The following is a 14,986-nucleotide window of genomic DNA, read 5'->3' as shown; positions in this document are numbered from 1 at the left end:
CATGCATAAACATCATAGGATGCTCCAGGGGTATAGCTATGGGACAAAATGGAGGCATTGTCCAGCCATATACTTATTCTCTCCCTCTCCGCCAACATGACATTTTCCTTCGGTCCTCAAATGTCTAGCATTGCATAGCGGTCAACATCAAAAATCATTCATACCTGGAATTCTTCTTCTATTTGCTGCGTTGGCATTCTCTTGGCCACTCCGCCTTTTCCATTTCTTCGGACGCCAGAAGTTGTAAATAATAGGGTTCTCCGTTATCCACAATGTCAGGTCTTTACGGGGGAAAGTAACCCCTGGGGATACTGGGGTTGTATTGTACACCTGTTGAAAACCACTTGTTAAATAGGGAACCCACAAGTAGCAAAACCCATTGGTTGCATTCTGCTTTGGGTTGTTGTTATTGTTGCGCCCCTTAAGAGTCATTTCCGACTTGGGGCAACCCTAAAGGGGTTTTGTTGTGATGCATTTAAAATAGGAGGCAGCTACACAATGGTATTCTTTGGGCAGTCCACTTTTTCATCACAAGGCTGTTAACAACCACAGTCAAGTAGAGACACTTTGCAAGATTAAAACCAGACACCAGCCTTTGAGGGCAAACCAGGGCTATGCTTCACAAATCTTGGCACTGGGGCCCTTTCCCAACCAAAGGGCATGGACAGCTTGGGCCTTCCAGACATTTTTGTGGACATCTTCCACAACTTCTTACCAACAGCCCTGCTGTGTGGGACAGATAGTGTTGTTGGTCCAGACATCCCAAGGGCTAAGGGTTCCCTACCCTGATCTTAACACTGAAAGTTTGCAAACATAGAGCTCACTTGGCTCATTCTTGCGGATCCAAGAGCTTTAGTACACTGTGCAACTCCCTGCCACCATTTAAAGCACCAAGACATGTTTGAAGAACCATGTTTCCCACAAAACAAAGAACCATGGAGGAAAGAGAAAAGGGAAAATGGGGTGTTTCGGAGAGAGAAGGAACATTAGAGAGATACACATGTGTATATTTGTGTATCGGAACATTAGGGAGAACGAAAACCGCAACAGAAAGAGACCGAAAGGGGTGTTAAAAGAAGCAGAGATGTGACCCCTCCAACAACAATCCTAGCCTGATACCTTGTGAATATACACTTTCGTCTGATAGCCACTTTGAGTCTGTTTGGAGATCTCTGTCAACTGTCCTGTTGCAATGTTTCTATGAAAAGAGTTGGGACAGATTTGTAAATCACCTTCCAAAGAAGATATCCAGCTTTGGTGCATATTTTGGATTCTAGCTTTTTAACATTGGTTCTGGGGAAAGGGAAAGCGACTCCTCTAAGAATATGGAAATGGAGCTCTCTGGCTCGAGGTTTTTAATGGTTGAACTCTATAAAGGAAGCGCCAGGTGAAGAGGTGGCCGCACATCCAGCCCACGGAACTGGCACCACAATGCCAGACATGTTTTTGCCTATCATTGGCATCATGCCTTCGGTATCTTAAGCGGAAAGGTGGAGTTACCTGTCAAACAAACAGGGAGGTGGATGCAGGTGCAGTTTCTGGAACTGCACCCATCTTTTTGAGGTCAGGTCAGCTGGGAAATGAACCAAGGCCTGCCTTCCTATGAAAGGTCCAGTGGAACTCCACCACACAAGAATGTAAGGAGAGGTGGACAAATCCTCCATCTGTTAAGACAGGTAGTAAAATTTAACACCAGCTTCTCTATAGAAGAATCCCCAGTGGCTCTCAGGCTCTTTTACTCAGGTCTAAGAACAGTGCATTTCTGAAAATGAGCTTTATTTTCTAAAAAGGCCTTGCAAGGGATGGGGCAGTCCCATCCTGCAATGCTAAGTGAACAATATATACGTTTGAAACGACATCAGAAGTGTGCAAAAATAACCCAAACCTTTAGAAACCACCTCCTCCTCAATCCTTTTCTTGCTGGCTTGTTGCAAGAAAAAAGGATGAACCACCTCAGTCCCTCTGGATCCTGATCTAAGGCAACTCCCATCTGCCTTAAAGGGTGGATGGGAGTTGCAATCCAACAACAGCTGGAAGGCTACAAGTCTCCTCCATGTTTAAAACATGTCAACACAAATTTCATACATGACTCCAGAGACCATCCAGACTGTTGGCAAGTTAATTTTTGTCCAAGAGAAGGCAAAAACCCACAAACTCCTGTTGGGTTTCAGGACAAGATGGATGGGAAAACCCAGGTTTTAAATCCTGTCCTCCTTTCTGATAAACCTTCTGCTTGAGCCTCCTGGACCCAGAGGTATTGCTTGCCACATTGGACAACCACAAAAACCCCCAAATACCCCTGAAAATAATCCAAAATTGCCCCAAAAAGCCTCTAGGGAGCATGGGGACATTTTTGCCATGTTTAGGGGGGATGTGTGGGTCTTTTTAGGCCCCTAAAAGACCTCTCTTTAGCAACAGGTAATGACTTAACATCACTTTCTGTTTAAGAATGTGGCAAAGATGTCCCAATGCAAACCTCCTAAAATGCTCTGCCCTTTTTGTTTGACCCCAAGGGCCACACAAATGGCCCCAAAGACCCACATGTCCTAAAGCTTTGGGAGTGCTCCTGGTGGGGCCAAGAGGATGCCAAAGACATAGAAGAGTCCCAAAAGGAGGTTGAGCTTGGCGGTCCTTTGGGGGATCTTGAGGAAGCTTTGGCTCCGGAACTGTCTCTCCAAGGAGAAGGCCATGGGCATGGTGAGCAAGGGGAGGGCCATGCTGATGGTGTAGCGGGTGGCCAGGACGCAGAAGATCAGGTAGGGCAGGAAGAGGAGGGTGTTGTAGAGGATGTAGGAGAAGGTGGGGCCGATGAGGATGGCCAAGGTGACGATGCCAGCCTGCTGGTCCGACTCCATGTCCCGGGTGTTGTTGCTGTGCAGGATGGCCTCGGTGCTCAGGGCCAGGGGAACGGCGTAGAGCAATGGTGAGACGGAGAGGTAGCCCACCTGGACGGCGTAGGCGAACATCACCGCCAAGGGACCGAAAGTGATGAGGATGACCACGTCGCCCAGGGCCACGTACTTGAAGCCAATACCTGAATGGGACAACAAGCGAAATCCAGAAAGAGTGGATTGTTGAGGGAGAGAAGCAAGAGGAGGCAAAGGTGGGGAAATTCTGTATAAAGATGGGGAGAAGAGAGGGAAAAGGACCTCTTGTATTGCAAGCTAGAGTGAATCTCCGTTGCACTTTACTCTCTGTAGGATCTATCCCAGCCTCTGAAACTGGATTCCCTGCCCCACTTAACATCTGCAGGATCCAAGGGCTCCATTCCTCCAGAAACTGCAGCCCAAGTTCCTTGTGAGAATCTTCAACCTCCATAGGTTCTGAACATCAGCTCCCAGAAGCCCCCTACCCAACATGGCTAATGGTAAGGGACTCTGGGAGTTGAAGTTCCCAAGACCTGGAAGTCCAAAAGTCTCAATTTACACCACAAGTCCAGGAATGCCACCTTGACGTAAATGGAGACTTGCCTGAACTTCTCATCACAACCTTCCACGCTATTTCTTCAGCTCTACAACCCAGCCTCCCTGTACTCTACACCCCAGCAAGGAAATTTCCGTGGACGGGCTCCTTACCTCCGGTGTAGAGGAAAGAGCTGGAGAGGCCTCCAAAGTAGATCAGGGCCAAGTGCTCCAACTTGAGGGTGGAGAGGCAGTAGAGGCAGGCGGCGGAGAGGCAGCCCAGAGTGTACAAGAAGACCCCAAACCTCACAACGTCTTGGGGCTCCAGAATCCGGTCCACCAGCGTCCGGTCGTCGCTCTTCTTGTGGTCGATGCCCTTGGAGAAGTCGTAATAGGTGTTGACCAGGTTCCCGGCTCCGTGGACGGCCAAGACGGTCACGGCGCTGCCCACCAGGAGCCCCGGGTCCAAGGTCCCTCTGGAGCGGTAAGCCAGGGCACTGCCCAGGGCCACCGGAGTAAGGGAGGCACTGAAACTCCACGGACGGAGCGCCAGGACGTAGGAGGCGCATTTGTGCTGCCAGGTGATTGGAAGAGCCTTCGAGGAGCCCAGAAGACCTGCCGCCTGGTCGCCAGCCTCACCCTCATGATGGTTTTCGGCAACGATGCTGATCTTTTCCACCTCCCCTTCCGCCTCCATGGCTGGATGCGCTCCTCAAAGGCCTTGCGTCAGAAGAAGATCTGGAAGAAGAGGGCAACAATTTTAGCTAACTCATTTCGCTATGCGCCCTCAAGTTGACTCAGACTTATGGTGACCCTCTCCCAAGTGTCTTCTTGGGAGTTTGCCATGGTCTTCCTCCCAGTCTGAGAGTGTGAGACCTGTCCACGGTTTCCAGGCTGAGCAGAGATTCAAACCCTGGTCTCCCAAAGTCCTAATCCAACACTCCAACCATGGCACTAGACTGGCCCAATAATTAAATACCTACACAACTGAACTAATTGAGCTAATCGACTCATTCAATTAAATTAGGCGGCCACTTAAGTCAATGACAAAGACTTTTAATTATACCCGTTGCCTTTTTCCCAGGGCAAGACCCAAGGATCCTCCTCCGAAAGGTCAGCTGGAGAGTCAGCGCTGCCTAATGAGAAACACTTCATGATAAGGCAATGCAAGTGGTTGGATGATATTATTATTATTATTATTATTATTATTAAACACACAGCTGTTCTACTCTGCCTTTTGCTCCAGATTTCCCCCACTTGGTCTCCTTCCTTCCTTAATTTTACCTTCACAACGATCCTGTGGGGTAGACCAGTGTCAGAGAGGACCTGGATCCGGTACTCTGCCTCTCAAGTGAATATGTTTTTTGGGACTGAGCTTTGGCACAAGCAAACTAACTGTAGGCAAACCTCAGTTATCCGAGTCGACGTGTCCCTGAGGATCATCCCAACAACTCGGTCTGCAACCCGTGGGAGTAGTAGTAGTTCCTCCGGGTTTCAGATGGCGTCTTCCTCAACCTTTACCTGGAGGTGCCAGAGACTGAACCCGAGACCTTCTGCATGCAAAGCTCCCAAGGAGCCACACAAGGGCTGGGCTTCAGCCCCTGGAAAGGCACCTTCGCCGGTTGAAGGGAACGGCTCGACGGGTCCCGAGTTCAAGCCCTGCCACGGTCCAAACCGGGAAGACCTTTCCCTGTGTTTTCTAGCCAGGACCAGATGGAACCGAAGGGAGTTGACTCAGTGCAAGAAAGGGCCAGCCACATTCCCAGCGTGTCTTTCAGAGCTGTCTGGCCAGAAAAGATTTCGACACAGGCGTTTGGGACGGTTTATGTGGCTTATTTATGGGTGGCATTGAACCCTTCCCTTGGGGCATATCCCCTCCTTTAACCCCAAAGGAGAGGGACGCCCCTGTCCCTGTTCCCCAAGGAAGCCTTAAGAAGGAAACCCCAAAACACTGAAGTGTCAAAAGCCAAACCTGTTAGAAAGAAAAGGAAGGGAGGGAAGGAAGGAAGGAGAGAAAGGAAAGGAAAAAGGGGGAGAAGGAAGGAAAGAAGGAAAAGGAAAAGAGAAGGAACGGAGGGAGTAAAAGGAGAGAAGGAAGGAAAGAAAGGAAAAGAGAAGGAAAGAAGGGAGGAGGGAAAAGGAAAGAAGGAGAGAAGGAAGGAAAAGAGAAGGAAGGGAGGGAGGGAGGAAAGGAAAGAAGGAAGGAAAGAAAGGAAAAGAGAAGGAAGGGAGGGAGGGAGGGGAAAGGAAAAGGGGGGAGAAGGAAGGAAAGAAGGAAAAGGAAAAGAGAAGGAATGGGGGAGGGAGGGAAAGAAGGAGAGAAGGAATGAAAGAAAGGAAAAGAGAAGGAAAGATGGGAGGGAATGAAAGGAAAGGAAAATGGGGAGAAGGAAGGAAAGAAGGAAAAGGAAAAGAGAAGAAATGGAGAGAGGGAGGGAAAGGAAAGGAAAAAGGAAGGAAAGAAAGGAAAAGAGAAGGGAGGGAGGGAAAGGAAAGAAAAAATGGGGAGAAGGAAGGAAAGAAAGGAAAAGAGAAGGAAAGAAGGGAGGGAATGAAAGGAAGGAAGGAGAGAAGGAAGGAAAGAAAGGAAAAGAGAAGGAAAGAAGGGAGGGAAAGGAAAGAAAAAAGGGGAGAAGGAAGGAAAGAGAAGGAAAGGAGGAGGGAAATGAAAATGGGGAGAAGGAAAAAAGGAAAAGAGAAGAAGGGAGGGAGGGAAAGGAAAGATGGAGAGAAGGAATGAAAGAAGGAAAAGGAAAAGCCAAGGAAAGAAGGGATGAAGGGAAAGGAAAGAGTGAGAGAAGGAAGGAAAAGGAAAAGAGAAGGAAGGAAAAGAAGGGAAGGCAGGAGATAAAGAAAGGAAAGGAAAAGGGGGGTAAATGAAGGCTGGGAGGCTAAACTAATGAGGAGTCACCATGGAGGCGAAGGAAGGGCCTGATCCTGGGGCTCTTCTGCTGCTGCTGCTGCTGCTGCCTCCTCTCTCTCTCTCTCTCTCTCTCTCTCTCTCTCTTGGGACCAGGCTTTGTGCTCCTCTGAAAGCAGTCCCTCCAGAAACAAGGCCCCAAGCCTCACAGTTCCTCTCTCTCTCTCTCTCTTTGCCAAGGCAGGCAGAGCGGGCCAAGGGAGAACCCACGGTCCCTAATTACCCCCTGAATTTAATAATTAGTCGTTAATTAGCTATGGAAACACGTTTATGCCGAGGGGGGGAATGTTGGTGCGCATATAGTCTCGTCATTACGGTAAGCCTTAACCTTGGAGACGCTTTTCAAAATGGCCACAAGGGGCTCCTCAGAGAGCCGTCGCGCGCATGCGCACACCGCCTCGCGGCGTCACGAAAGGCGGAAGCGCTTCAGGGAAAAAAGCGCTTCCTCCCCCATAGGTCCGCCGAAGTGTCAATCAGACTGGCTCCCAATCTGATTGGGCAAATCGGTTTCGGGGGGTGGACGCGGAAAGTTGTAAATGAGAGGAGGGAAAGCGAGGCAGCTGATTGGCTGGTTTTGCAGGTGTGGGAGCCAATGAGGGCCGATAGAGGTTGATTGACTGCGCCTCAATCCAATAGGGAGGAATGTTGGGAGTCACACTGACTCCAGTGGAAATCCTCATTAATTGCAAGGCTTCCAGGGGAAGAGTTTTTATTAGTGAAATAAGTAAATAATAAATAAATAAATAACCCTTTTTTAATTGCTTAATTACTGCAGCCATCAAGAAGACAAATAAAAATGCAACACACAAACCTTTATTTAGTGGGTCTCCATGGCCAAGCCAGGATTCGAACCCAGAGCCAATAGTCCACACTGGCTCCAGCAATCCGCTTTAAGAGCTTGGCCTTCTTCCCAAATGCCTTCGCTGCAAAAGAAGGCACCATAATGGGCCCGATCCTGAACTGCCGGCCGGTGTGTCGCCAATGGCGAGAGCTGGTGGGCTCCAGAGCTCTCTGGAAGCTCAGGCTCAAGGGCTGGATCTGTTTCTATTTCATAAGGAGACCAAATGCATACTATGCTTTGTATCACCTGGAGAAGAACTTGATCCAGAACCCTTGCGGCGAAGCTGGGTCCCTTCCAGTCAGAAAGCCAGTCCACAATATTTAGCAACAGCAATGGCATTTCTATACCACTAGCACTCTCTCTAAGTGCTTTACAGTCTCTAAGCCAGCAATGTCCAAACTCTGGCCCTCCAGGGGTTTTGGACTTCAGCTCCCAGAAGCCTCAGCCACCTTGGCCAAAGGTCTGGGATGCTGGGAGCTGAGGTCCAAAACACTTGGAGGGCCAGAGTTTGGACATGACTGCTGTAAGCCAATGGCCTCCAACAAGCTGGCTCCTCATGCTGCCAACCATGCAAGGCTGAGTCAGCCTTGGAGCCCTGCCTGGGATCGAACTCGAAACCTTGCGGCTGCAGGACTGGCATTTAGCCACCAACTCAATGTACCCAACCTATTGATCATTCACAACGGACCCCCAACTTTTAATGGGTCCGGGAGCCAATATCCCATACCAGTGGCCTGCTGTAACCATTAGCATACCCAGCCTTCCTCAACTTGATTGTTCTGGGACTACAGTTCCCATCATGGCTGTCCTGGGAGGGGATGCTGGAAGTGGTTAGTCCGAAACATAATGGACATGACTCCCTTTAATCTAATATAGGGGAAATGTGGGACCTCCCCCACTTTAAAGGGGGAAAAATGTGTCCAAATTTCTAGTTTAAGTCATCTCACATCCAGGAGCGAAAGAAGGGTGAAATGAAAGTGAAGAAGAGATTTCGGATAAGGCCAACAAACTGGGAGCGAGAGATTGTTGGGACAAGAATAGACTAACCCACTTGCGGAGCTATCCACGAAAAGCCTCTCCCGTCGCCGTCTTTCTTTTTTACCCACAGAAGGCTTGGAATTCTGGGAAATCGTGACACCTGAAGAGGAGGCGAGAAAAGGCCAATGGGAAGTTCGGGCAGTGTCCGGTGCGGGTAAAATGACGCTGACGACAAGTTATTTTCTTCAGAGGAATGCCTACAGAGGAGAGAAGGTCCAGCTTGAGGTGAACAAATGCTTCGCTGCAACGATCGGGTGAGGATTGTGGCCACCTTTGAGCCGAAATTCACAAACCCAGGAACCACACAAGAATAACCAAAAGCAGCGTCACCATCGGGCCAAGTATTGTAGAGTATTATTAATGTGAAGACGATTACTACAATGATGGAGACGACTGATTCCAGCGGTTACATTTACTTCCATGCATCACCTCCACAGACTCCAGGTGGTGCTTGATTTGAAGAGGCGGAAAACACCCACCAAATAATAACATATGGTTGTATCTGTGTCGTTTTCTGCCTGGATCTATCAGAGCTGGGGTTTGCAAGCCGATGGTCTTGGTGCAGGGAGAGGGGAAAAGCAGTGGCCACGCATGCTCAAGATCGTTGGTTGTTGTATTGTTGTGTGTTTTTGTTGTATGCCTTGAATGTTTTCAAAGGAACTTGTTATAAAATGTCACGTTAAATAAAAAAGAGCATTTTTCAATCGTTTCCATTTGTTATACATTAAATAGCCCACATATGATAGCATATAGTCCAAGTACTGCAGTGGAGACTAGCATTCCAGAAGGAGCCAGGTTGGAGTGGTGAACGATGTGCCCTCAGGACATCTTCACCACTAGCGCCCTTTCATGCGGCCAGCATTAATCTATTCTCCAGGGGCTTGGCCTTAAAGGGGTATTTAAGTCCCATAAGCCGGGTTGGGTTTCTTGATCATGGATGGACACAACTGACTATAGGTTTGGGGTCTCCTTGGCAGCTTGGCTATGGGAACTCTTTAACTCCACATAGTTGCTGACGCCTGATTTAAATAGATACTCCACTAGTAGTCTGTACTTTAGATCTTTTCTTCTTATCTATGTATCGGCATCGAGTGTGTCCTCCAGACAGCCAACTTTCTAAGTGGGCCAAAGACGTCTCTTGGATGGAGATAGTTGTGGGTAGCTGAGGCTCCTGGCCATGAAATGGAGGGATGTGTCACCAAGGCGCCACTTTCTGTGCTAACACAACAGGGACAAAATTGCCTTGTAGCTCAAGGCAGAGACCTACTTTGCTGATTGCTTTCCAAGTCTCCTAAATCTTTACAGTGCCGTACTTGCGCACGCATTACTTCCCAAATGGAGATAACAACAGATAGGTCTGACGAAATATTGCGTTAGGGAAGTGAGTGGAATTAAGCCTATTTACAGTGCAATGCTATTCCAAAGACAAGCTCCGCCGAGTTTAATGGGGTTAAGTGTGTATATGATTGCAACTTAAATGTGGTTTGAAGGTTATGTTCAAAACGTTTAAAGCCTTCCTCGGAAATTATTACTGGAGGGAGATATCAGCTGGCAGGCAGTCAATACTACAAACATTACAAGAGGAATAAAATTAATGAAGTGCATGCCCTCGTGAATTTGTCCATTACGGAAGAGAGAGCGGAGTCCTAAAGGATGATAATGTAAATGAACCTTTTGCCGGGAGGCAATTTGGACGTTCCCCTCCTTAACCGCCTCCAGTCACGCAAACAAAAGCGAGGGTCCGGGGTTAAACATTTGGCTGTACTTTATTGGCACGAAAATATTAGACTACAAGATGGCGTCTAAAGATGGATACGCTTGGTGCATCTTCATAAAGTGACATTCACCTTAATGTTTTAGGCACCCATTTTCCCTCTTCTAAACCCATGGCTGGCTTGATGCACAAGGCAAACGCTTCCTCCCTGTTTCCACCTTAAAAACTCCCCAGAGAGACAAGTGTTATCTTTTTCAGCATCCCATTCCTACTATGATACTCTGCTCCCATAGTGTCTTACGTAGTTTCTTCGGCCCCTTCCATGCAACCTGAGCCAGAAGCGTGCTGCGACTGTGTCACTAGCTACAAGCGTTAAGTCGCAATGCGGTCTCGACCACATTTCGAAACGCGCACGTCAACCAAAGGCCACTTGGGTCAGGGAAATGAATTCACTACAGCTTGACCACGTCACCGACGCATGCTTTTGACCAGAGCTTGGTCAGTCTGCTTGTCTACATCCTGGAAACACCATTGGTCTCCTCTTGGCTTGGCCGCCCCCCGCGCAACAGTAGCTGTAGCCCAGCTTGAAACAACCTCTTTTAATATACAGTGAAGTTTTCTCATTAACAAGTGTGAAATATTTGACAAAAGGTGGTCCAACACCTCACCGCACAGCCTTGTCCTCCCTCCTTTTGCTCACTTCCGGGAAGAATATGTTGGAGCACAAAGGCCTCGGGAAAGAGGCTGCAGATGCTTCGTCACGAGTCTATCACCAAAAAGGGCACCTGGAAGAAGGGAAAGGGAGGTTTGTGATTCTCGCATGGCAGAAGGGTTTGTGGTGCCAAGGAAAGGTTAAAGTTGCTTTTGAGAACCCTAAAAGTGCTTTTAGAACCCACTGAAGTAGATTGAAGTCTATGAAAGCCCACACTGCCAATTTCTTTCTTTCAGTGAGTCTCAAAGGTGCTACAAGATCTCTCTATGCTCCGATTCTACAGACTAACACGGCTATATCTTTGAATTCTACCTCTATAGAACAGGGTTCAAATCCCCACTCAGCAAACAAATATGAGTCTTCAAGGCCTACGTTCACTTTAGGCATCTCATAGTAGACAGAGCGAACGACAAGCCACTTTGAAGGCTAAGCTCCAAAAGGCACAGACTCACCATCCAATGTAGCACTGGCAAAGGTTCTCATGGGAGGTCGCCTGCTTTATGAGCAGTTCTACTTGCGTGGGCACATCCAGTGTTTCGTCGTGGGAGAAGTCCCGTCCTTTGCAATGAGAGAGAAAGAGAGAGAGCGATTAATTCTGGAGTCCCACATTTGCTGTTATCACTGAACAGGACAAAGATTTCAAAGGAAGAGGAGGGTATGTTATAATAGAAAAATAAAGGAGGCCAGCGCTCTCCTATTGTGGATGTGCTTTGCACAGACACCGCAAAGAAGACCCCTGCCTTTCTGTTACCATTGGGAGGCTTATGAATTGTGTCCCAAGATGCCTGTGTGATGCTACCTCTCTCACACAGCTGAAACCTTTGCCTCATCCCACTAGTTGCCATATCCTACTGTCGCTCAGGTTAAGCATGTGTAACTGAAAGGACTGTGGTTTTGTTGATGCACCACTTACCAGTGAGTTTATCACGGACTCTGTTGATAATCTGTATGGCCTTTTTGTTCAGAGCCTCTGGTTTAACAAGGCCATCCCCAACTGCAAAGCGGAAACAGGGACAACAGTGAGAACGGAAAATCCAAAACTGAGGAGGGTGGGAATACTTACTTCCACAACTGATACCACCATAACAGAACAGGGGCACTTGAACACCAAAGGGAACCAAAACGTACGGCACAAAACGAAGGTGTTCAAACTTACTGAAGGAATGGATCGATTCCGGCACGGTGGTCCCTGTTTTCTTGTGAGCGGTTTCACCCAGCTCTACACTGTCCAACATTTCTAGTTACAACAAAGAGAAAACTGCTCAGATAAAAAGACAACACATAGTAACCTCGGACGTCTTTGCTTTCATGAATGCTCGAAGGCAGGGGGAAATGGAGATGAGCAACAGGTTAGAGTCAATTGTGTTGGCCATCATGCGCATGGGCCCCAGCGACTGACAAAAGCCTGTCCCTGGCTATAGAGGGAGAGCAGCCATCTACCTTCTCCTTTCCCTTAGAGACGGGAAAAGGATTTGCTTGAACCAACAAGAAATACATCTCACAGAGCAACAGGAGAAGTGTTTCGGCGCCTGAAGGGAGGGAGGAGTTGAGCCGGTGGGAGCGGCTCTCTCTATAAAAGCCGGCCCGCCGGCCCCCAACCCGAGGACGCCGCCACAGACCAGCTGGGCGCGCCCCCGCGCCAGGAGGACTCTTTGCCGCCCCGCGGCGCCTGAAGGGAGGGAGGAGTTGAGCCGGTGGGAGCGGCTCTCTCTATAAAAGCCGGCCTGCCGGCCCCCAACCCGAGGACGCTGCCACAGACCAGCTGGGCGCGCCCCCGCGCCAGGAGGACTCTTTGCCGCCCCGCGGCGCCTGAAGGGAGGGACGAGTTGAGCCGGTGGGAGCGGCTCTCTCTATAAAAGCCGGCCCGCCGGCCCCCAACCCGAGGACGCCGCCACAGACCAGCTGGGCGCGCTACTATATTTGCCTAGTTTTTTTTTTTCTTGGCGAATTACTGGCGTTCCTTCCTAGGAGGAACAGGAATCTATCTGCTCGCCAGATTGTTATATGGTTTGAGCTGGGGTTTTTTTTTTGTAATTTGGGGTAATTTTGGATTAGTTTGTGTCTTTAGGAATGACATCTTCTGCTGTCTTCCTTTGTTGCTGCGGGGTTTTATTGTTATTATTGGACTTTGGGGTGGGAATGGGATATGGGAGGCCAGCTGTGGTGGCGGACGCATATGTAATGGGAGCCCCGATTGAGATTGTGCGGGGCAAGGGGAGGTATGGCGGTAGGACTGTGGATAGGTGTTTAAACGGAAGGGGAGATCGATGTGTGATGCCTATCTCTCCTTCCTTCCACTTTCCTAACCAAAGAGGCCTGAGGGTCAGCCCAGTCGTACCACAAACACTGTTACTGCTCCTATGCAACACCAGGTCTATAAAAAATAAGACCCACATTATGTATGACCTTTTACAGGATAAAAACTGTGACCTGGCGTGCATCACTGAGACCTGGCTGGGGCCTGAGAGCGAGGCAGTGTGGGCCCAGGCCCTTCCAGCCGGGTACTCAGTTAAGGACCAGATCAGGTTAGGTGGGCGGGGGGGCAGTGTTGCCTTGGTCCATAAAAACACTCTTTCCTTAACCAGGATCCCAGTCCGGAAAACAGATCACATCGAATGTATTTACCTGTCCCTGAAGGCCAGAGACAGTCTAGGGATTCTGTTGGTCTACCGGCCACCCCGTGCGCTAACAGACTCCCTGGCCGAGCTGACACAGCTGGTCTCGGAACTGGTGTTGGAGTCCCCTAGGCTTCTTGTCCTGGGGGACCTCAACATCCCTTTCGAGGCCAGTGATACTCCAACAGGTGCGGCTCGGGAGTTCATGGCTACCATGGCAGCCATGGGCCTGTCTCAATTAGTCTCAGGGCCAACTCATTGTGCTGGTAATACTCTTGATGTGATCTTCAGTACGGACATGGAGGCTCCGTGGGTAGAGATTTCTAATGTCTCTCCCTTGTCATGGACGGATCATTTCCTGGTTGAGGCTAGAATCAAGGCTCCTACCATTAACCCTCCCGGGGGTGGCGGACCTATTAGGATGGTCCACCCTCGAAGGCTGATGGAACCCATAATGTTCCAAGAAGCCCTAGAGGGGTATACGACTGGCTCTGACGGCGATTCTGTTGATGCCCTAACCGACATCTGGGATACTAATCTCTCTAGGGCAGGGGTAGGCAACCTGCGGCCCGTGGGCCGAATGCGGCCCGGCAAGGCCTTGGGACCGGCCCCAGCCCGGTCCTGCCGCCGATTGCCACCGGGGCCTTTGGGGCATGGTGGGGCAATTGTCTATAGAAGCCTCAGAAACATGCATTTATATTATCATTTTTTAAAAAATCAGCAAATTTGTTCGCATGTCCTCCATTTTTTATTTAAAAAGTGCCCTCCATTAGAAAATTTTGTCCTACATTTGTCCCGGTTTATTTATTTATTTATTTATTTATTTAAAAATTATTTAATTATTTATTTTTTGGCTTCGGCCCCCCAGTTGTCTGAGGGACAGCAACCTGGCCCCCCGCTCAAAAGGGTTGCCTACCCCTGCTCTAGGGCTATACACAGTATCGCTCCCAAGCGTCCTTTCCGGCCTGCTTCCAATAAACAACCCTGGTATACGGAAGATCTCAGGGCAAGGAAGCGGGTCGTGCAACGACTAGAGCATAAATGGCGAAGACATCAGCGCTTGTCTGACAGGACACTCCTTCGCTCTCATTTGAGAGCTTATGGAGTGGCAATACGTGCAGCAAAGAATTCCTTCTATGCTGCACGTATTGCGTCCGCAGAGTCGCGTCCGGCAGAGCTGTTCAGGGTTGTGAGGGAGCTAACTCGGCTCCCTCCCACCCTGAGCCCTATTTTGGAGCCATCTAAAGCCTGCTGCGACGATTTTAACAACTTCTTTGCGGATAAAATCTCTCGGGTAAGGGCTGATCTCGACGCCAGTTTTTGTGCAGATCCTATAGGAGAGGTGTTCGAAGCGTCCATGGTCCCTGTTATACTGGATCACTTTGAGTTTGTTAGTACCAATGAAGTGGACAAGATCCTCCAAAGTGTTAGGAGGACGACTTGCTCTCTTGATCCCTGTCCCTCATGGTTGGCAGCTCAGGGGGGAGATGTGGTGCGACTAATGTTACATCACATAATCAATACATCTCTAAGTGAGGGTCAGTTTCCATCTAAATTAAAATTAGCAGTGGTTAAACCCCTGCTAAAGAAGCCCTCCTTAGACCCCCTGCTTCATAATAATTATAGACCCATCTCGCTGCTACCTTTCTTAGGGAAGGTGATCGAGAGAGCAGTCGCCTTCCAGCTTCAGTCGATCTTGGATGACACCGATTTTCTGGACCCATTTCAAACTGGCTTCCGGGCGG

At 49.1% G+C, this 14,986-nt stretch overlaps 2 protein-coding genes across 4 annotated transcripts in view; both read right to left on the bottom strand.

The window, feature by feature from the left end:
• Positions 1-1,768: 1,768 nt before the first annotated feature.
• On the bottom strand, positions 1,769-8,869 carry UBIAD1 (UbiA prenyltransferase domain containing 1). Of its 2 annotated transcripts, none has more exons than XM_089534127.1 (3): positions 8,210-8,869; positions 3,576-4,139; positions 1,769-3,034 (listed from the first exon to the last, which is right to left on the bottom strand). In XM_089534127.1, the coding sequence occupies exons 2-3, from the start codon at positions 4,096-4,098 to the stop codon at positions 2,547-2,549; spliced, it is 1,011 nt and encodes a 336-aa protein (XP_089390253.1). In that variant the 5' UTR covers positions 4,099-4,139; positions 8,210-8,869; the 3' UTR covers positions 1,769-2,546. The 2 variants fall into 2 exon arrangements, with proteins under 2 accessions (XP_089390253.1, XP_089390252.1); XM_089534126.1 differs by lacking the exon at positions 8,210-8,869 and adding an exon at positions 6,313-6,621.
• Positions 8,870-9,947: 1,078 nt separating this feature from the next.
• MTOR (mechanistic target of rapamycin kinase) overlaps positions 9,948-14,986 on the bottom strand; it is a 72,081-nt gene continuing 67,042 nt past the window's right edge. For both annotated transcript variants that reach the window (XM_089534124.1, XM_089534125.1), the window contains 4 exons: positions 11,783-11,863; positions 11,540-11,620; positions 11,079-11,184; positions 9,948-10,699 (listed from right to left, as the gene is read on the bottom strand). In XM_089534124.1, the coding sequence (XP_089390250.1) occupies positions 10,684-10,699; positions 11,079-11,184; positions 11,540-11,620; positions 11,783-11,863 (284 nt within the window). In that variant the 3' untranslated portion in view covers positions 9,948-10,683. The remainder of the gene's footprint in view (positions 10,700-11,078; positions 11,185-11,539; positions 11,621-11,782; positions 11,864-14,986) is intronic.

Source organism: Sceloporus occidentalis, unplaced genomic scaffold (genome assembly GCF_023333645.1).
Source record: "Sceloporus occidentalis isolate IW3139 unplaced genomic scaffold, rSceOcc1.0.p SCAF_8, whole genome shotgun sequence".
Taxonomy (NCBI): domain Eukaryota; kingdom Metazoa; phylum Chordata; class Lepidosauria; order Squamata; family Phrynosomatidae; genus Sceloporus; species Sceloporus occidentalis.
The sequence above is the reverse complement of the archived record's forward strand: the minus strand, read 5'-3'. Positions and strand labels throughout refer to the sequence as shown.

Coding starts and splice junctions, on each gene's coding strand:
- UBIAD1 (XM_089534127.1), bottom strand. CDS start 4,098: ATGGAGGCGGAAGGGGAGGTGGAAAAGATCAGCATCGTTGCCGAAAAC. Junction 3,035..3,575: donor CTCTTTCCTCTACACCGGAG/GTAAGGAGCCCG, acceptor TGTCCCATTCAG/GTATTGGCTTCAAGTACGTG.